The sequence below is a fragment of the Enhydra lutris genome, unplaced genomic scaffold (assembly GCF_002288905.1).
Source record: "Enhydra lutris kenyoni isolate GAN:26980312 unplaced genomic scaffold, ASM228890v2 scaffoldscaffold45, whole genome shotgun sequence".
Taxonomy (NCBI): domain Eukaryota; kingdom Metazoa; phylum Chordata; class Mammalia; order Carnivora; family Mustelidae; genus Enhydra; species Enhydra lutris.
The window spans coordinates 14436713-14453601 of NW_019154129.1; the positions used below are offsets into that span (position 1 = coordinate 14436713).

The 16889-nt window shown below is 67.8% G+C and overlaps 5 protein-coding genes across 18 annotated transcripts in view; 3 read left to right on the top strand and 2 right to left on the bottom strand.

Annotated features, from left to right (window-relative positions):
* Positions 1–204: 204 nt before the first annotated feature.
* On the top strand, positions 205–5558 carry LOC111156028 (splA/ryanodine receptor domain and SOCS box containing 3). 3 transcript variants are annotated; one of them, XM_022516583.1, is made up of 7 exons: positions 205–264; positions 1298–1435; positions 3741–4017; positions 4103–4290; positions 4383–4485; positions 4576–4701; positions 4895–5558. In XM_022516583.1, exons 2-7 carry the CDS (start codon positions 1310–1312, stop codon positions 5230–5232), a joined length of 1158 nt encoding a protein of 385 aa, XP_022372291.1. In that variant the 5' UTR covers positions 205–264; positions 1298–1309; the 3' UTR covers positions 5233–5558. The 3 variants fall into 3 exon arrangements, with proteins under 3 accessions (XP_022372291.1, XP_022372290.1, XP_022372292.1); XM_022516582.1 differs by lacking the exon at positions 205–264 and having other exon boundaries at positions 1065–1435; XM_022516584.1 differs by lacking the exon at positions 205–264 and having other exon boundaries at positions 1065–1435; positions 3834–4017.
* An 80-nt stretch (positions 5559–5638) lies between these two features.
* On the bottom strand, positions 5639–8944 carry LOC111156027 (essential meiotic structure-specific endonuclease subunit 2). Its single transcript, XM_022516581.1, is given in 9 exon segments — positions 5639–6155; positions 6235–6424; positions 6609–6724; positions 6918–7011; positions 7158–7249; positions 7837–7926; positions 8246–8382; positions 8543–8807; positions 8809–8944. Coding segments are annotated over 9 exon segments (1278 nt in total). The 5' UTR covers positions 8932–8944; the 3' UTR covers positions 5639–5984.
* LOC111156029 (mitochondrial ribosomal protein S34) lies at positions 8873–9994 on the top strand. 2 transcript variants are annotated; one of them, XM_022516586.1, is made up of 3 exons: positions 8873–9220; positions 9310–9352; positions 9436–9994. In XM_022516586.1, exons 1-3 carry the CDS (start codon positions 8900–8902, stop codon positions 9729–9731), a joined length of 660 nt encoding a protein of 219 aa, XP_022372294.1. In that variant the 5' UTR covers positions 8873–8899; the 3' UTR covers positions 9732–9994. The 2 variants fall into 2 exon arrangements, with proteins under 2 accessions (XP_022372294.1, XP_022372293.1); XM_022516585.1 differs by having other exon boundaries at positions 8883–9220; positions 9310–9372; positions 9417–9994.
* Positions 9995–10060: 66 nt separating this feature from the next.
* LOC111156030 (NME/NM23 nucleoside diphosphate kinase 3) lies at positions 10061–11106 on the top strand. Of its 3 annotated transcripts, none has more exons than XM_022516589.1 (5): positions 10061–10210; positions 10290–10429; positions 10528–10629; positions 10707–10819; positions 10895–11081. In XM_022516589.1, the coding sequence occupies exons 1-5, from the start codon at positions 10165–10167 to the stop codon at positions 11010–11012; spliced, it is 519 nt and encodes a 172-aa protein (XP_022372297.1). In that variant the 5' UTR covers positions 10061–10164; the 3' UTR covers positions 11013–11081. The 3 variants fall into 3 exon arrangements, with proteins under 3 accessions (XP_022372297.1, XP_022372296.1, XP_022372295.1); XM_022516588.1 differs by having other exon boundaries at positions 10299–10429; XM_022516587.1 differs by having other exon boundaries at positions 10299–10429; positions 10528–10819; positions 10895–11106.
* Positions 11106–16889, bottom strand: part of LOC111156025 (mitogen-activated protein kinase 8 interacting protein 3) — a 45347-nt gene continuing 39563 nt past the window's right edge. For all 9 annotated transcript variants that reach the window (XM_022516575.1, XM_022516576.1, XM_022516579.1 and 6 more), the window contains 13 exons: positions 16269–16434; positions 15378–15560; positions 15098–15287; positions 14874–14993; positions 14715–14795; positions 14543–14610; positions 14297–14445; positions 13700–13871; positions 13501–13614; positions 13279–13317; positions 12927–13106; positions 12667–12816; positions 11106–12593 (listed from right to left, as the gene is read on the bottom strand). In XM_022516575.1, coding sequence (XP_022372283.1) covers positions 12472–12593; positions 12667–12816; positions 12927–13106; positions 13279–13317; positions 13501–13614; positions 13700–13871; positions 14297–14445; positions 14543–14610; positions 14715–14795; positions 14874–14993; positions 15098–15287; positions 15378–15560; positions 16269–16434 — 1734 coding nt within the window. In that variant the 3' untranslated portion in view covers positions 11106–12471. The remainder of the gene's footprint in view (positions 12594–12666; positions 12817–12926; positions 13107–13278; positions 13318–13500; positions 13615–13699; positions 13872–14296; positions 14446–14542; positions 14611–14714; positions 14796–14873; positions 14994–15097; positions 15288–15377; positions 15561–16268; positions 16435–16889) is intronic.

The following is a 16889-nucleotide window of genomic DNA, read 5'->3' on the forward strand; positions in this document are numbered from 1 at the left end:
TGAGAGGTGACCAATGGGGAGGTGGAGCCAGGACCGACAGTTCGAGCAACCTTTCGGCAGGAGGCATGTGCCGCGCGGCCCGCCCCCTGCCCGCAGCCCCGAACAGCCAGCGCCTAGCAGCGCCCAGCAGCGCCCGCCAGTGGCCGCGGGGCCAATGCGGCGCGGGGGGCGGGCTGCGGGGCGGGGATTGTTTACGTCTCGCTCCGGAGCGGAAAGTAGGTCACGGCCGCCCGGCGCAGCGCGGCGGCAACCGAGCAGTGGCAGGTGAGCGGCGGCGGCCGCTGCCCCCAGGGTCCCCCGGCTCCGCAGCGCACGACCGCCGCGCTTGCTGGCCTGACGGGAGCGCTGGCGACGCGGGGCCCTGGCGCGCCTTTGTTCCTGCGGGCGGCGGCGCCGGGGGCGCCCAGGGCTCTGCGGGCGGCCTTGCCGCAACCCCCGCGACAGCGCGAAGCCGGAGACCCGCGCGGGCCGGGCCGGGGCGCGCCGCCTGCCGTGCGCTGCTGCGGGGCGGTCACCTGCGCCTGGCGGCCGGGGACGGCGACTCGGGGAGCGGGCGGGGGGCGCTCTGGGTCGGGGGGCAGCCCTGGAAGGCGGCGTGGTCCCGGGAGAATGCGGGACGGGAAAGGCATTCCGGGCGAAGGGCGGGAGCAGGCTCGCACCCGGGCCCAGGCCCTTGCGGCTTGGAGAAGCGCGGAGGGGCGGGATGTTGCATGTTGTCTCCGTAAGGCAAGGCCGAGCCGTTTCCAGATGGATTGAGACTTGCTTCCGTTCTTAAGCTCTGTGCTTCCAGAAAGTAGGCTTGGCTGTAATGAGTGAAGTGGGAGGAGCCAGAGGAAAGGTGGCCCCGGGGATGGAGAGGGCTCAGGACACGGTTTGGAGGTGGTGCTGGGCGTGTGAGGGTGTTCAGGGTGACTGCCATGGGTCTGGCATGAGGAACTGGGAGGTTGGAGATGCCATCTGTCAAACTGGACAACAGAGGAGGAGCCAGACGAGGTTGGAGACGCCCGAGGGAAGGCTGGGTTCCGCAGGCTGAGCTCAGTGGGGCTGAGATACGTGTTTGAGAGTCATGGGCATCTGCATGGTGTTCCTCACTCTCTGCCTGGCGCTCATCAAGGTGCTTGCATGCTGGAGGGAGGGCTGAGGGCGGGAAGAGTCCCAGAGCTCTCGTTCCGCATCCGCAGGGCTCAGGCAAGCTCGCACCTTTGGCTGGGGCCGGCACAGCTGGCTGAGGATGGAGCACAGAGCACGGGAGCACTGCCTCGTGTCTTCTCTGCTCAGAGCCTGGGTGTTCCTCCAGATCCTGTCCACCATGGCCAGGCGCCCTCGGAGCAGCAGAGCTTGGCACTTTGTCCTGAGCGCAGCCCACCGAGATGCGGATGCCCGGGCTGTGGCTCTGGCGGGGACCACTAACTGGGGCTACGACTCAGATGGGCAGGTAGGTCCTGGTGGGGGATGTGGGCGTGGCTGGACTAAGGGGCAGAGGCGCCCAGGGTGGGCAGTGTCTGAGCCAGGACTGAAAGAGAAAGATGCCCCTGAGGGCAGAGGATGGGCCAGGGAGGCCCTCCTTTTCCCTGGTCAAGGACCCATGTGGCCCTGGGGTGACAGGACCCCAGGACAGATACCACCTTCTTCTCTAGATTTTTCTCTCTGGGGCACAGAAGTTGTTTTCTTTGGTTAGTTCAACAAAAACTCCGTTCCACTTATCCAACCAGCATCCAAAAGCAGCTTGACGTGTGTGCTCCCAGACACCGTCTCTGCCCGTACGAATACATGCTTGGTGTTTGTGTATGTGTACGTAGAAAGAGGACTTGGAATTTTTAGAGATCAAAACGCCCGTGCTTTCCCACACGCAGCAGCTCCAGAGCTCAGGGAGGCCAGGGGGCCCGCAAAGCAGCAGCTGGGACGCCCCTGTCGTGGCGGCCACGCTGCACAGCCGTCATGCCTGTTGCTGGAGGTGGGCACTGCAGATGGCTCATCAGCGCGCTCAGACCAGGGCAGGGGTTCAGTTCTGCTCTGAGTCGCCTCGGCTGCTTCCAGCAGGGGTGATCCTCGGGTGACTGGGCTCTGCTGTGTCCTAGCACCCCGTGTTACTGCCCTAGCCCTGGCAGGTGTCCTGGGAGAAAGCAGTTGTCTTCTTGATAGCGTGAGGGTGGCTGAGCCCTATGGGACCGCCAGCCCCGGGGGAGAACTGGAGGCAGAGTCCAGGGCCCCTTCCGAGGGCCTCCCCAAACTCCCTGCCCAGGCCAGCGAGAGGCCTCGGCCTGCATTCCTGTCGCATCGCCAGCTCCCCCAACCACGTGATCTGAGCAATCCATTCTCCCGCCAGTCTCTGCCCGGCCAGCTCATCGCTGGAAGATGCAGGTGGTGTTGGGGGCCTAGGGCACAGCATGTGACGCATGCCTGTAGCTTGTCTGTCACCTAATGGGCAGGGAGTGCTGGGTTGTGTGGGTGGGTGCGTCACCCCAGCATGTCTGACTCCAGCTCCGATGCTGGTCCTCTGGTTGGTGGTGGGCAGCTACCCCCTCCCCGCTGGGCTGCTGCGCAGGGGGCTGGTCGGGTGGACCCCGGGACTCAGGTCTGTGACCCTGGCACTTGACAAAATGGGAAGGGGATGGACGGCCTGATGAGCAGTGGGCCTGCCTTCGCTTTGAGGGAACAGCATTCTCCATAAGGGGCGGGGGGTGCTTCAGGCATTCTTCCTGTCTCTTGGTGGCATCTGTCCCTGACCACGGCTTCTGGCCTCCTGAGCTCCGTCTCCGCCATGTGGCCTCTCCGTAGCCTTGGGTGCCGAGAAACAAGGGGCAAGTTTTTCAGCTTCTAACGGGAGAAAGCAGAGCCGAGGAGCACAGCACAGGAGGGAGGGGCTGGAAAGGCCTCTTGGAAGTGCAGTCTAGGGGCAGCAAGGCCACCCCCGCTGTAGGAGACAATGGACACAACTGGGGGGGTGGGCCGGCCCTGATGGGGGTGTGGGCCTTACCCTCAAAGCAGCAGAATGCTGAGGTGGACCAGGCCTTGCCCTGGGTCTGTGCAGGGGCAGAGGGCATTTCGGGGGAGGAGCTCATGGAGGCCAGGAGAGCAGGGCGCAGAGGGTGGAGCCTGGCTAGGACCCCAGCCTTTGTTCTGGGCCTGGCCAGTGAGAGCCCAGCCCCTTGCAGGTGGGTCCAGAGGGCCCTGTCCTCAGAAGAGGAACAGCTCTGAGCACAGAAGCCATCCATAGTGTTAGCATACCTGACTGATCTTCTGGAAGGATTTGGCTCTGGGCCATCATTGGGCTCCCAAGACGTGGAGCACACGTCACGAGGATGGGGCCCCTCGGGCAGAGGACAGGTCCCCATGGAAGGTCTTGTTGCGGCAGCACTGCACGTGTGAGCACGGGACTGCGGTGCCCTGGGCTCGAGGTTAGGAGCCACCCATTCTGTGGATGATCAGAGGGCCACGGCCCAGAACAGATTCAGGGGCTCTGCGGTGGGAAGGGGCCCATGCGCTCCCTGTGCAGGAAGCCAGGCTGCCTTCATCAGGTCGAGAGCAGACTGTCCTGGGCTCCCCTGCTTCAGGACGCCTGGAGGAGGAGCTGGAGCCAGCAGCCCCACCTGACTGGTTGTCAGCGGGGCGCCCAGTGACCCCCGTTGGAGCCCTTGAACCCATTCCCAGGAAACTGGGGGAGGTGTCCGGGGCCACTGGGGGTGGCACTGGACAAGGGTGAAGAGACCCAGGGAAGGCCTTTGGGGCCGGATCTGCAGGTGCTTCCTTGGGGCATCAGTGCCGTCGACCTGCACATGGTGACAGAAGGCAGGGGGCACGCCAGACGGGAGCAGCTGGTCCTTCTCTCGCAGCACAGTGACTCCGATTCCGACCCTGAGTCCCCCACCCTGCCACCGCCCATCCCCAGCGCTGTGCCTGTGACCGGGGAGTCATTCTGTGACTGTGACGGCCAGAGCGAGGCCTCCTTCTGCAGCAGCCTGCACACGGTGCATCGCGGCAAGGACAAGGACTGCCGCTGCGGGGAGGAGGACGAGCGTGAGAACCGGGGGAGGACCCAGGGTGCGGGGCATGGGGAGCCAGCCTGCGTATCCTCCAGCCCTGGCCTCCTCTGCTCCTGCAGATTTTGACTGGGTGTGGGACGACCTGAATAAGTCCTCCGCCACCCTGCTGAGCTGTGACAACAGAAAGGTCAATTTCCACATGGAGTACAGCTGTGGCACGGCGGCCATCAGGGGCACCAAGGAGCTGGGGGAGGGCCAGCACTTCTGGGAGATCAAGATGACCTCACCGGTCTACGGCACCGACATGGTCAGTGGCCAGCAGGTTGGTGGGGGGGGGCAGGCAGGTGTGGCCCCAGGCGCCCAGGCCCAGACGCGCTCTGCCCGCCCCACTCTTCCCAGATGGTGGGCATCGGCACGTCAGACGTGGACCTGGACAAGTACCACCACACGTTCTGCAGCCTGCTCGGCAGAGATGAAGACAGCTGGGGTCTCTCCTACACGGGTATGCACGGTCCTGAGGGCAGGCAGAGGACGGGGGAGCGGGGTCGCGACCCCGAGGCAGCAGGGCTCACCCCATCGCCCTGCCCCCCAGGGCTCCTCCATCACAAGGGCGATAAGATGAGCTTCTCGTCGAGGTTTGGCCAGGGCTCCATCATCGGCGTGCACCTGGACACCTGGCACGGGACGCTCACCTTCTTCAAGAACAGGAAGTGCATAGGTGAGGGCAGACATGACCTTGACCGGTGCCTGCGGGGTGTGGAACTGCAGCCCCCACCCAGGCGTCCCAGCAGCTGGTCCCTGCAAGAACCTGAGGTCCTGGGTTTCCTGGAGGGGGGGGGCCACACCAGGGGCGGTGGGAGTCTGCACCCCGAAGGGCTGGCCGGGGACTCAGGTGGTGACCCCCCCCCCAGGCGTGGCAGCCACCAAGCTGCAGAACAAGAAGTTCTACCCGATGGTGTGCTCCACGGCGGCCAAGAGCAGCATGAAGGTGATCCGCTCGTGCGCCAGCATGACCTCCCTGCAGTATCTGTGCTGCCACCGCCTGCGCCAGCTGCGGCCCGACTCGGGGGACACGCTCGAGGGGCTGCCCCTGCCGCCCGGCCTCAAGCAGGTGCTGCGTCACAAGCTCGGCTGGGTCCTGAGCATGAGCTGCGGCCGCCGCAAGCCCCCTGCACCATCCCCCGTGGCCACCGGCGCAAGCGTCCCCGAGCCCCGGCCCCACCCACGGAAACGCTGCCGACGGACCTGACCGCTTTCCGGGGGACGCCGCCTTCCCGGGGCCTGGTGGCCGCCTGCTCCACGCCCCTTCAGACTGGGCTCCAGAGGGCAGACTCACGCCCAGGGCGGTCTTGGCCGGTACGGGCCCCTGTGGTCCCAGGAGCATTGGCCTCTGGTGTCGTGCGGACGTGGCCAGCCCGGCTCTCCCGGACCGACGGGGCTGAGGACACGGGCAGAGGCAGCCCCCGTGCTCGCTGCCGGCCCGCTCGCGTCCTTCAGCTGCTCGTGCATGTCGTCAGCTGCTGTCCCTCTTGTCCCAGGCCGAAATGACCGTAATAAACTTAGACTCTACGTGACGCCTCTGTCGTGGCCAGAGGAAGGGAGGAAGGGCCAAGGCCCGGGGCTCCCGGCTGCCCAGGGCGCTCTCCGTGTCGCGCCCAGCTGCATCACAGCACCTGCCAGGAGAGCCAGCCCGGTTCTCTCTCCTCCCTCGGGACTCTGTTTACTGCTTCTCAGAACATGCCGCCCCCAAGTCTCCCCGTGACTGGTGTTTGTTCCCCCTTCCTGACCCCAACTGTGGCCAGCATGTCCGGGACCCAGGGCAGGGAAGTTCACCCCTCCTCTCCTGCCCGTCCCTGTTACCCTAGAACGTTTTGGCCGCCCCATGCCCTCCCACCTACCCCAAGGGCAATGCCCTGTTCCCTCCCCCTGCTAGTTGGGGTGGGGTGGACCACATTCTGTCCTGCTGGTGAGACAGGGCTCTTTCCTGTCCCACAGACATAGTCAGGAGCTCAGGTCCAGTAGGAGCTCGGGGTTGGTGGCAGTCAGGAAGAGGCAGATGCGGCGGGAAAGGTCAGGCCCCACCCTGCGGGGCTGGCCAGCACCGCCAGTCTTCACGGGGAGGTCCGCCAGGAGGGCCAGGCGCTCCTGCTCCGTGCTGCAGCTCGTGAACGCCTGTGGCGGGCACAGCGGTAAGCAGGGCACCTCTTGTGGCCCTCGCTCCACAGGGCCGGGCAGGGGCTGGGGGACCCACCTGCTGCAGAAGGCGGGGGGAGGGGAAGGCGGTGACAATGGCATCGGCCACAGCAGGGCTGACCCGGTGGAACTGCCTGATCTGTCGCCACCAGACCCCCCGCAGCCCTGTGCCATCTCTCGCCACACGCTCGCTGGCTGCCCAGCGCCCAGCCACACAGAAGGAAAAGGCACAGGAATCCCGGTACTGCCTGCAGACGGAGAAGGATGCAAAGAAGGTTCTAGAGCCCTCACGTCTTCGGAGCACCCCGTCTTCCCAGCTCACAAAGCCCTCTGCTCTCTCTGCTCCCAAATACACCAGGGAGATTCCACCCACCCAGGTGTTCCTGTCCCTTCCCCCAGCCACAGTCACAAGTCCGGGTGGGGGGCACGCACTTGAGCGGGCGCTGAGCAAGGGCCCTGGTGAAGGCGCATATGTGCTGAGTCAGCTCCTGCCAGGAGGCCACCAGCAGCACATCCAGTTGTGCCCAGAGCTGCAGGAGGACCAGGGCCTGAGAATGTGAGCCCACCGTGTGGGTCAGACAAGGTCACCCCTAGGGGACACCCAGCTGAGACCAACCCCACATGCTGCTCTGGGACCGAAACGGGCTGCTGGGTTTTGGAGAGCAGCCCAGGCACCAGGACCAAGGGCAGGACCAAGGGCAAGCATTCCACCCCATCCCACCTCACCTGACAGGCCCTCACCTCCTCCACCTTGGGCCAGCTGAGTGCCACTGGGGCACGGGCCACTGCTGGACTCTCTGGCTGCCGCACATCCTGGTTGCTGGGCTGTTGAGACCTGAGCAAAGGTGACCATCCCTCTGGGTCCCCACACCCCATCACTCCCCCGGGGCCCCCCAAGAAAGGGAATTAGCTGTGTCATAGTAAACTCCTGGGCTCCCGCATCCCAGCCAGGCCTACTAAGGGCAAGAGAGGGACTGTTACCACAGGTAAGCATCCAGCCCGACGACAGCCAGGTGGGGGCCGGTGGAGCTCTCAGGACAGACCCAGGGCACGGAGCAAGATGGGCCACAAGTCTGCAAGCCGAGGTTTAACACATCTGTTTCTGCAGCTGGCAACACGGCAACTGCGTTCACACGCAAAGAAGTCGGCCTGAGAGTGACTCAGTGGTCCGGGGGAGAGAAGGACACAGGCTTCCTTCCACAGAGCGCAGCTGTGTGCCTCCCACAAGGCCAAGGGACCTGGGAAAGCCCCAGTGCCTTCCAGGCACCTGCAAGAGGGGACCTGAGCCCCCACCCTCCACGTCTGCCTCTGCACCCCGGCGCCCAACCGCCTAGCATTCTGTGGGTGTGTGAGAAATCCTGAACCACACACACCCAGACCCGCACACAGTCTAAGCTAACGCCCTGCCTTATCACTCAGCTTACCGAGAACCTCCCCTAACCCGGGTTTTACTCTCCAGCAGCGGCCCCAGTCTGCTCCAGGCCCAGAACCCACCTGGTTTCTCTAGCTCACCCACATCTCCGCCCCAGGCCGCTGCACACATCCTGTCTGGTCCCTCTCCCCTAGAGTAGGGAACAGCAGCTAGCGGAGCAGCTCCCCCAAGCTGGGGAGCCCAGCCCCTCGGCTGTGGGAAGGACTACCGCGCCCTGCCCCCGCCCACCTGGGTCAGCTGCAGGAGGCCCTGTAGAAACTCCTCCGGCTCCAGGAGCAGGAGAACCTGTTCCTCGGCAGCCCACACCTCCGAAGGCACCTGTGGGGACATGGAGAGACAGTTGCTGCCCGCCCCCCACCTCACAGGTCCCAGGGCCCTGCCTGGGCCCAGTGGCTCAGAGGCTTGTCGCCATAGCCAAGCCCAGGCCCTGGCAAGACTGCTCTACAGACAACCCTCGCCTCATCCCCCGCCAAGTCCAAGACCAGTTCAGGTCCACGGACACCAGCCCTGCAAGTCGCCAGCACCCACTGAGCGCTCCAGCTTCTAGCTGACCCTCTCAAACCCCGCAGGCGTGCGTGAAGTTGTGGGAAACAAGCCCTCAGGCCAGGGGTGCACTCCGCAGCCCCGGGACACTCACAGTGCGGGGACAAGGGTCCAGCTTCGTTCTGGTCCACCTGAGGCTCCGGGCCGGGCGCTGGGGTTCGATGTGGTACTCACAGCCCAGGGCGCCCAGGGCCTCCAGCAGGACGTCGGCACCAGCATCTTCCAGAAGGGCTGTGACGGGCCGCAGGGACACGGCTGTCACCACCGCCCGGCTGCGGGGAGCGGACCCCGGCCTGCGCCCGGCCGCCTCCCCGGCTGGGAAACCGACCCCATTCCGGCGCGGAGGGCGGCCTCGGGGGTGCCGCCGGCGCCCCCCGGTCCCCCCCCGCACCTGGGTCCAAGCGCACCGCCACGCGCCGCAGGGCCCGCTCCGGCCGCAGAGCCTCGGCCACCGCCCTGCGCTCCTCCGCCGCCGTCCTGCGCTCCTCCACCGGCCCGCGGGCCTTCGCGCCGGCGGGGCCCTCGCCGTCCGAGTCCGAGACCTCCCACGTCGGAGGCCGCCGCCGGCCCCCGCCCCGGGCCCCCGCCCGGCGCCAGGATCCCACCCGCCCGGAGCCCTCCCGCGCCATCGCTGGCCCGGCCTCCACTGGGCTTCCGGCCGCCACCCGGACGCTTTTCCGAGGGACACCGGCCGCTTCCGGAGGAGGCGAGGCTTCCGGTCGGGGCGCGGGCAAGCTGGGCGCCGACCATGGCGCGCAAGAAGGTACGGCCGCGGCTCATCGCCGAGCTGGCCCGTCGCGTGCGGGCCCTGCGGGAGCAGCGAAACCGACCGCGCGACTCGCAGCGCTACGCCCTGGACTACGAGACGCTGACGCGGCCGTACTCGGGCCGCCGGCTGCCCGTGCGCGCCTGGGCCGACGTGCGCCGGGAGAGCAGCCTGATGCAGCTGCTCAGCCGCCTGCCGCTCTTCGGCCTGGGCCGCCTGGTCACGCGCAAGTCCTGGCTGTGGCAGCACGACGAGCCGTGCTACTGGCGCCTGACGCGCGTGCGGCCCGACTACACGGCGCAGGTGCGTGTGCGCGGGTGCCTCGGCGCCCCGGCCGCGGGGAGGGGGCGAGCGCGCGCTCCCAACCGACGCCCTGTGCGCTTGCTTTGCAGAACCTGGAGCACGGGAAGGCCTGGGGCGTGCTGACCTTCAAAGGTGAGGCGCTGGGGGCGGCCGTGACCCTGACTCCAGCCTGCCCCGCGGGCGCACGTGCGCTCAGCCCCGGCCTTCTTCCCCAGGGCGGACGGAGAGCGAGGCCCGGGAGATCGGGCAGGTCATGTACCACGACTGGCGGCTGGTGCCCAAGCACGAGGAGGCGGCCTTCACCGCGTTCACGCCGGCGCCGCCCGAGGACGCTTCGCGCTGCGTGCCCTACCCGCCACTCCTGCGGGCCATGATCCTAGCGGAGCGGCAGAAAAGAGGGGACGCCTGCACCGAGGAGCCCATGCTGAATCTGGAGCGGACCCGAGTGCATCCCTGGGACTACCCTGCGAAACAGGAAGCGAAGAAAAAGGCCAAGGCCACGCCAGTCTGAATGTTATGGGGAGGGCGCGGGGCCCCGCTTTGTGAACGAAGACGCCTTTGCGTTGCAGCTGGGTCAGCCCCCTGGGAGCGTGGAGCCAGACCCTGCCCCCGCGCCTTTGCTCTGGGCGAGCTGGCCGCGGGGGGTGGCGGGGGGGTGGCGGGGCTGGCAGCGCGGAGCTCCAAGCGCTGGCGCGGGTCGCCTCCCCGCTCCGTGCGGCCGCTGCCGGACTCGGCCGGGAACCGTGTGCGCTCTCGAATAAAAGCAGAACCGGCGCCCTGGGTTGTGGTTTTCTTTGCGTTTGCGGTTGGGCAGCCACAGCAGGTTTGGGGCAGGTCCGGGAGGGAGCGCCGACCCTGTGGGGTGCCCGAGCGTTGGGGCTCCCCGCGCGCCCGCCGCCCGGCCCCTTTAAACGCAGGCCCCGCCCGCCGCCGCCGCCGCCATCATGCTGTGCCTGCTGCTGACGGTGCTCGCCCACCTCTTCCCCGCAGGTGAACGGCGGCGGGCCCGGGTGGGGGTGCGGGTGCGGGCCGGGGAGCGGCGGGGCCTGACGCGCCCTGACCCCGCGAGCCCCCGCAGCGGGCGCCGGCGTGTACGAGCGCACCTTCCTGGCGGTGAAGCCCGACGGCGTGCAGCGGCGGCTCGTGGGCGAGATCGTGCGGCGCTTCGAGCGCAAAGGCTTCAAGCTGGTGGCGCTGAAGCTGGTGCAGGTGAGGGCGCGCGGGGGGTGGCGGCGGGGGGCGGCGGCGGGGAGCGGGCGGGCGGGTGGAGACGCCGGCGCGCGCGGCCCGTCCCCACCCCGCCGCAGGCCTCGGACGAGCTGCTGCGCGAGCACTACGCCGAGCTGCGCGAGCGGCCCTTCTTCGGCCGGCTGGTGGACTACATGGGCTCGGGGCCCGTGGTGGCCATGGTGAGTGCCGGGCGCGCTGGCGGGCGGGCGGGCGCGAACGAAGGCCAGTGCACTGAGACCCACCGGCTCGCGCGCAGGTGTGGCAGGGGCTGGACGTGGTGCGCGCCTCGCGGGCGCTCATCGGGGCCACTGACCCGGCCGACGCCGCGCCAGGCACCATCCGTGGGGACTTTTGCGTCGAGGTCGGCAAGTAAGGCAGCCCGAGCGCGCGCCCAGCCCCCGTCACGCCCCGGCGGCCGCAGGCGCTCACGCGGCTCTCCCGCAGGAACGTGGTCCACGGCAGTGACTCGGTGGAGAGCGCCCGCAGGGAGATCGCGCTCTGGTTCCGCGGCGACGAGCTGCTGTGCTGGGAGGACAGTGCCGCGCACTGGCTGTACGAATAGCTGCGCGCGCGACCCCGCGGGCCCCTCCTATTAGCGGCCCGCCCTGGCTCCCCGCGTGGGCCAGCGTTTCTTGGGACAATAAAGTGAAGCAAGTTCTTAACGCTCCCGCTGGTCTGTGCCCAGAGACACAGGGCTACAACGTGAAGACATTTATTACACACAGAGCAGATGCGTGGGTTCGCTTGCAGGGCCGAAGCCTGAGAATCACCACCCAGCCCCTTCCCCAGCTGCGCCCACCCGGCTTGCCCTCCAGTCTCTTCGCGGCCCCATGGGAACAGACAAGGGACTGGACGTACATCACAGTGGAGAGTGGCAGGGTGGTGGGGAGAAGCCTGCAGCTGCCCGTGGCTGTGGCCGGCAGGGATGCGGCGTGGCTGCCCGAGATCTGTGCTTCTCTGGTGGGAGGTGGGTGGGCAGCAGGGCCTCCGGAGCAGGAGTGAGGCTGGACCTGGGCGGGTCGGGGAGGTGGCAGTCCAGGGCGGCCCCCCTCAAAGCCGGCTGGAGGCAGCTTCTGCCCCAAGCTCTCACGGGCTGTCTTCAGTTGCCCTCAAGGGAGCAGGCCACTCTGCCAGCCCTAGGCACTTCTTAGTGTGTCTTGGGAGCTGGGCTCCTTGGAGACTGGGAGGCAGGCCCCAGATCACGTGTCCCCCTGTCCCCCCGAGGCTGAGCCTGTGTCCTAGGACTGACCCCAGGAGAGGCCAGGGGCCTCCTCTTCTTCCTGAGGCCTGGGCCTGCCTTGGCAGCCTGAGAAATTCCACCCGAGGGGATTGTGGGAGGGGAGGACTCCAGAGCCTGCTCCCACCGGGTGGGTCTTCTGCGCAGGGAGAGCTGGCCACACGGGGTGAGCAGGAAGAGAGCATCTGTCCCCGTCTTCTCAAGCAGCTGCCTTAGGCAGCCTGGCTACGTGCTTCCATGCCAATTCCCGGGGCAGGCATCAGGGTGTGGGTAGGGGGTGTCTGGGGAAGGCTAGTGGCTGGGCCGGCTCCCGTAGGGTCAGATCCACCCCATCAGGCAGCAGCGGGCAAAGGCAAGTGGGCTCCAGCTGGGAAGACCTGGCGGGCTGAAGTCCCTGCTTCCTGCCCTAGGGGGTCCTGGGTGAGGGAAGTGGGGGGCCCGGGGTGGAGCTGGGAGCCACCCGCAGGGCTTTCTCCTGGCCCGACCTACCCCAGGACCCTGCCTTGCTCTGGCCCCGAAGTGCCCCCAGGCTGTGAGAACTTGGGACCAGAGGCGAGCCAGAGGCTGCTGGGTCAGGTGTCCCCAGAGCTTCTTGCCGTCCCAGTGAGGATGCAACCCCGCTCCCCCGCCTCCCTCCCAGCCAGACCCGTGCGGCCGCCCTTGGGGAGGCCCGGCCCTAAGGTGAAAGCTGCAGGTTGAGAGGTTCTGAGAGGGGGGGCCGGGCGGGCGGGGGGGGCTGTATGTACACGCGGGCGGCGGGCAGGCGGCGGGGCAGGCCGGAGCCTCACTCGGGGCTGTAGGACACCTGCCACACAATGATGTGGCTGCGTTCCGCCTTGGACAGCAGGGGCTTCACCTGGCTCATGTCCCCATTGTTCTCCTCGGTGTCATCATCCTCTCCGTCCCCTGGACAGACAGCAGCTGCTGTGATGGGACGGCCCGGCTGGGGTTCCCGGGACCCCGGGCAGCGCCTACTCACCGATGCGGAAGTCGATGTAGCCCTCCCCGCCGCTCAGCACCAGCACGTTCTTCAGCTTCTGGCCCTCGGCGTCCGAGGCGGGGGCGGCGGGGCCGGGGCTCTCGGACGGGCTGTCGAGCACGCTGCCATTGAGAGTGGCCAGCACGTTCCCTGTCATCGGGGCACAGGGAGCTCAGCCGGGCACCCGGCGCCCCCCCCACCAGGCTCCGGGAGGGGGGCCATGCCACGGCCTGGCAGCAAGGGGGGGCCCAGCCCCTCACCTGGAACTGACACAAAGAACTTGACGGCATCGCGGTGGCCGTGGAAGCAGAGCTGGGCCTGGGCCATGGAGCAGTAGGGGATGAAGCTGCTGGCTGACTTGTCGCAGCTGTCGTCCCCGTACACGTGGATGACGCCCCCAGGGCGGGCTCCTTCCCCAGCTGTGGGGGATGTTTTGTTGGCTGGAGAGAGAGAAGGGCGGCAGGCCCGAGCCTGAGAGGAGGCCACTGATCTCCAGTGGGCAGAGGCAGCGGCGAGAGAGCACCCGCCGCAGGGCGAGGCCAGCCTCAGCCCACAGGGCATCTCAGCTGGGGGCTTCCGTGCAAGGGCAGGAGGCAGATGCTCTGGACTCACCTCGGAGCCCCAGGAGCTGGCCTCGGTGCAGAACCACGGCTGGGGAGGCGAGGGGCGCAGCATGGAAGGGAGAGGAGAGAAGTCACAGGAGGGGCGGGCCGGGGCGAGCAGCACCCCCGTCCAGAGCAAGGCCTGGCTGAGCGTGCCCTCCACCCCCTGCCCCCGAGTCTTGTCCCAGCGCAGTCACCACCACCTGTGCGGGCGTCGAGGGGGGTCACTCACTCTCCGTCAGCGGGATGGAGATGACCACGCCGTTGCCGGTGCCCACCCAGAGGCGGTTGCCCGCAATGAGCAGGGCCGTGATGCGCACAAAGGAGAAGCCCAGCTTGCCGGTGCCTGGGGAGAAGAGGGCGGGTGGTCGGCGTGGCCGCCACCAGGGGCCCTCCCAGCCCTGACGCCCGAGCCCGGCGCAGCCCCTCACCCAGCATCTTGCTGACGTAGGGCTCGATGTCCACGTCCTGCAGGTGCTGGTGGGTGTGGGCGTGGTAGAGCCGCAGCGTGGAGTCCAAGCGGATGGACACCCACACCCCGTCCCCGATCCATGCCAGCTGCCGCACCTGGCTCTCCCGCCGCGGGTGTGCGTCGAACGACTTCTGTGGGGTCATGGCAGCTCACATCAATGAGGGGGTGCCGGGGGGGTTCTGAACCCACCTAGCCGCAGGTCACGATGCAGCCTTCATTCTAGAACCTGTTCTGCTCCTCAGGGTCCGGGCTCCAGGGCAGAGCCGTAGCCAGCACCCTGCCCCCTCGGCCCACAGGCTGGCGGCCCGGGGGAGGCGAGCGGGGCCCCGTGGGCGCTGATAGGACTCGCCGCAGAGCAAAGCAGCAGGTGGAGCCCAGACAGACTGGCACTCACAGCCCGGCCACCCCTGCTGGCCCGTGACGGTGCTGTCTCCCTGAGCAGGCTTCCCTGGACCCCACAAAGCTCCCAGGGCCCATTAGCAGGCACGCCGGGAGCGCTGTCCCCCAGCAGGAGCCACTTCCCCTCCCGCGAGGCCCTCCTGCTGCCAGCACTCGCCTCGATCTGCATTGTCTTGGGCTGGATGACGTGCACCTTGTTCTTGTAGCCACACCACACGCGGTCACACACGACGGCCATACAGCGAATGGAGTGGTGGGGGTGGCCCAGGTCCATCAGGTGATAGTTGCTCAGGTCCCACTGGCCATCTGCAGAGAGCCCCAGACGCCTGCTCAGGCCTGGCCAGGACCCCCTCTGCCCGTGGTGGGGGTGGCCGCTCACCCGCCCAGCGCCCCCGGGCCTCACCTTCGCCTCGGTGGAAGATGGCCAGAGTCCCATCGGCCAGGGCCACCAGCACGCGCCCTTTCACGTGCCTGGAAAGGGACGGCAGTGAGCGAGCGGGCCTAGGCCGGGCGCCATGAGCCCCTCCCGACGCCCCGGCCCCTCCCGACGCCCGCCCTCAGCTGGGGTCCCGTACACCAAGCTCAGCACCGAGTCCTTCAGCTTGATGGAGTGCAGACACTTCTTCCAGTTGGCCACGGCTGAATGCACGTACAGCCTGTGGGAGGACGCCATGGTGGGCAGGGCTGCTGGCCCAGGAGACCCTTCCCACGCCCCGCCCTGGCGCCCCACCTACCAGCCGTTCTGGGCTCCCAGCCACATGGTGGGAGCCGCACTACTGCTGGCCCCTGCAGGGTCTGCGCTGGGCTCCGGCTCGGGCTGCGCCCCACCTGTGTCAGCCTCCGGCCCGTTCTCACTGCAGGAAGGATGGCTGCTCCAGGGTGGCCCGGGGGAGCCCCTTCCTGCCCACCTCGGCCAGCCTCCCCTCCCCTCCATCTGCCCCGTTCTCAGAGAGCCCACCTGCCGGGCTGGGCAGTGGGGGCCGGGGAAGGGGCCAGGTCTGTGAAGACGTGCTCCGTGAGGGGCCCAGGGCGCACCGCAGCCGCCTCTGCCTCGCTGGGCCCCGAGTCTGGCACTTCCGTGGCTTCCGTGGCCTCTTCCGTGGACTGAGATGGATTGACCTTCCCATTGGCGACAGTAGCCACTTCCCCTGTGGAAGAGAAGGGTGAGTGTGGCCAGGGGGTGGGGAGGAACAAGGGGGTTGGGGGAGGGCGGCCGCCCAGGCGCAGGCCCAGCTCACCCTGACCCTTGTCCAGCACTGGGGTGTCCCCTCGGGAGGAGCAGTTGCTGCGGGGCACGTTACAGCGGGTCGCGCAGCCCACCAGGGTGATGCCCGCCAGCACGCCGTCGGCGCTGGAGTCCTCGGGGTTCACATCGCCGTCCAGGAAGATCTCCCCCGGGGGGTAGTCGCTGTCACTGGCCGCTGCGGGAGAGCCACGGCCCCGTCAGCCTACGCCGAGCAGCCCCACTACCAGAACACAACCAGGGCTCCCGTCCCACGTGGGACTGCGGGCAAGGGAGAAGGTGGCCGCCGGCGAACGTGGGTGGCTCAGGGCGCCCTGGGCTCTCAGGCCGGGCTGGCCTCGGTATGTGGGCCCCGACTCACAACCACCGCCTGCGGGCCTGGAGAGGCGGCACAAGGTATGGAGAAGTGAGACTCTGGTCTTTGGGAGCAATGGACTCTGATCACGTGTCAGAAGGTGAAGAGTTCTGAGGAGCTTGGGGCCATCTTGGAAGACAGCCCAGGCAGGGCCCCGCCCACCCCAAATGCTGGCATGAGGACAGCCGCTGAGAGGCAAAGCCAAGCCTCCGTGGGCGCCGGCTCTCCCAGCTGCAGCAGGGCGGCGGGAACTGGGCCCATGGCAGGTCCGTGCTCAGTTCCCCACCGGTGTCTCCACCTGTCCTGCCGCCCAGCTCATCTCCTTCCAGGCACGAGAGCGACAGTCACCTTGGGGTCGTCTCCTCGTTCACGGGACTAAGGGGCGGCACTGCCAGCCTGCTCCCCTCTGGACTCCCCCATGGGCTCCCGACTGTCCCCAGCATATCCCAAGCGAGGCTGGTACGGTTCAGCAGGCCTCCTCCATCCCCGCCGTGTGCGGAGCGGCGCTGAACCCGCACTGCTGGCCCTCACCTGGAATGCTCGAGATGCACAGGACGTGGGCGTTGCAGACGGTGAACTGGTCCACCACGGTGCCCGGCTGGTTGGCGTCGATGATGACCACTTTGCTGGTGGTCAGGGTGCTGGTGAGGATCCACACGCGGCTGGAGGCAGCATCCGGCTCAGGGAGCTCCTTTGCCTGTTTCCGAGCACAGGAGGGCCGGGCCTCTCCAGCAGCCGCAACGGGTCGTGGGGGCCTCCTGAGCCCTCTAGGTGCAGCCCTGCCCGCGGCCTCAGGGGACGCATGTCCTCCAGCAGCAGGGCAGTGAGAACTTGGGACTGAGCTCCGGTGCCCCGGTCCCTGCCCCAAGCCAGTCTGGGCCACAGAACAAAGCCCGAGAGCCCACGTGACGCCTTTTCCACCAGCCCCGTCCTCGGGTCGCCCAGCACTCCTGCGCACAGGGAAGAGGAGGAGACACCCCTGGGGGCCTGAGCCCTCCAGCCCTGCGGCCTGCGGAGTCTCAGACCCTCCGCACATCTCCCCCGACCCAGGAGGCAGCAAAGGCCTCCAACAGTCCTGGACCGGGAGGGGACCTCAGATGAGCCCAGTCTTGCGGCACTGTTCCCAGCTGTCCTGTTTCTGTCACTCTCAAT

Coding starts and splice junctions, on each gene's coding strand:
- LOC111156028 (XM_022516582.1), top strand. CDS start 1,232: ATGGAGCACAGAGCACGGGAGCACTGCCTCGTGTCTTCTCTGCTCAGA. Junction 4,018..4,102: donor CTGCGGGGAGGAGGACGAGC/GTGAGAACCGGG, acceptor CTGCTCCTGCAG/ATTTTGACTGGGTGTGGGAC. Junction 4,291..4,382: donor CGGTCTACGGCACCGACATG/GTCAGTGGCCAG, acceptor CACTCTTCCCAG/ATGGTGGGCATCGGCACGTC.
- LOC111156029 (XM_022516585.1), top strand. CDS start 8,900: ATGGCGCGCAAGAAGGTACGGCCGCGGCTCATCGCCGAGCTGGCCCGT. Junction 9,221..9,309: donor GGCCCGACTACACGGCGCAG/GTGCGTGTGCGC, acceptor CTTGCTTTGCAG/AACCTGGAGCACGGGAAGGC. Junction 9,373..9,416: donor GTGAGGCGCTGGGGGCGGCC/GTGACCCTGACT, acceptor ACGTGCGCTCAG/CCCCGGCCTTCTTCCCCAGG.
- LOC111156030 (XM_022516587.1), top strand. CDS start 10,165: ATGCTGTGCCTGCTGCTGACGGTGCTCGCCCACCTCTTCCCCGCAG. Junction 10,211..10,298: donor CGCCCACCTCTTCCCCGCAG/GTGAACGGCGGC, acceptor GAGCCCCCGCAG/CGGGCGCCGGCGTGTACGAG. Junction 10,430..10,527: donor TGGCGCTGAAGCTGGTGCAG/GTGAGGGCGCGC, acceptor ACCCCGCCGCAG/GCCTCGGACGAGCTGCTGCG.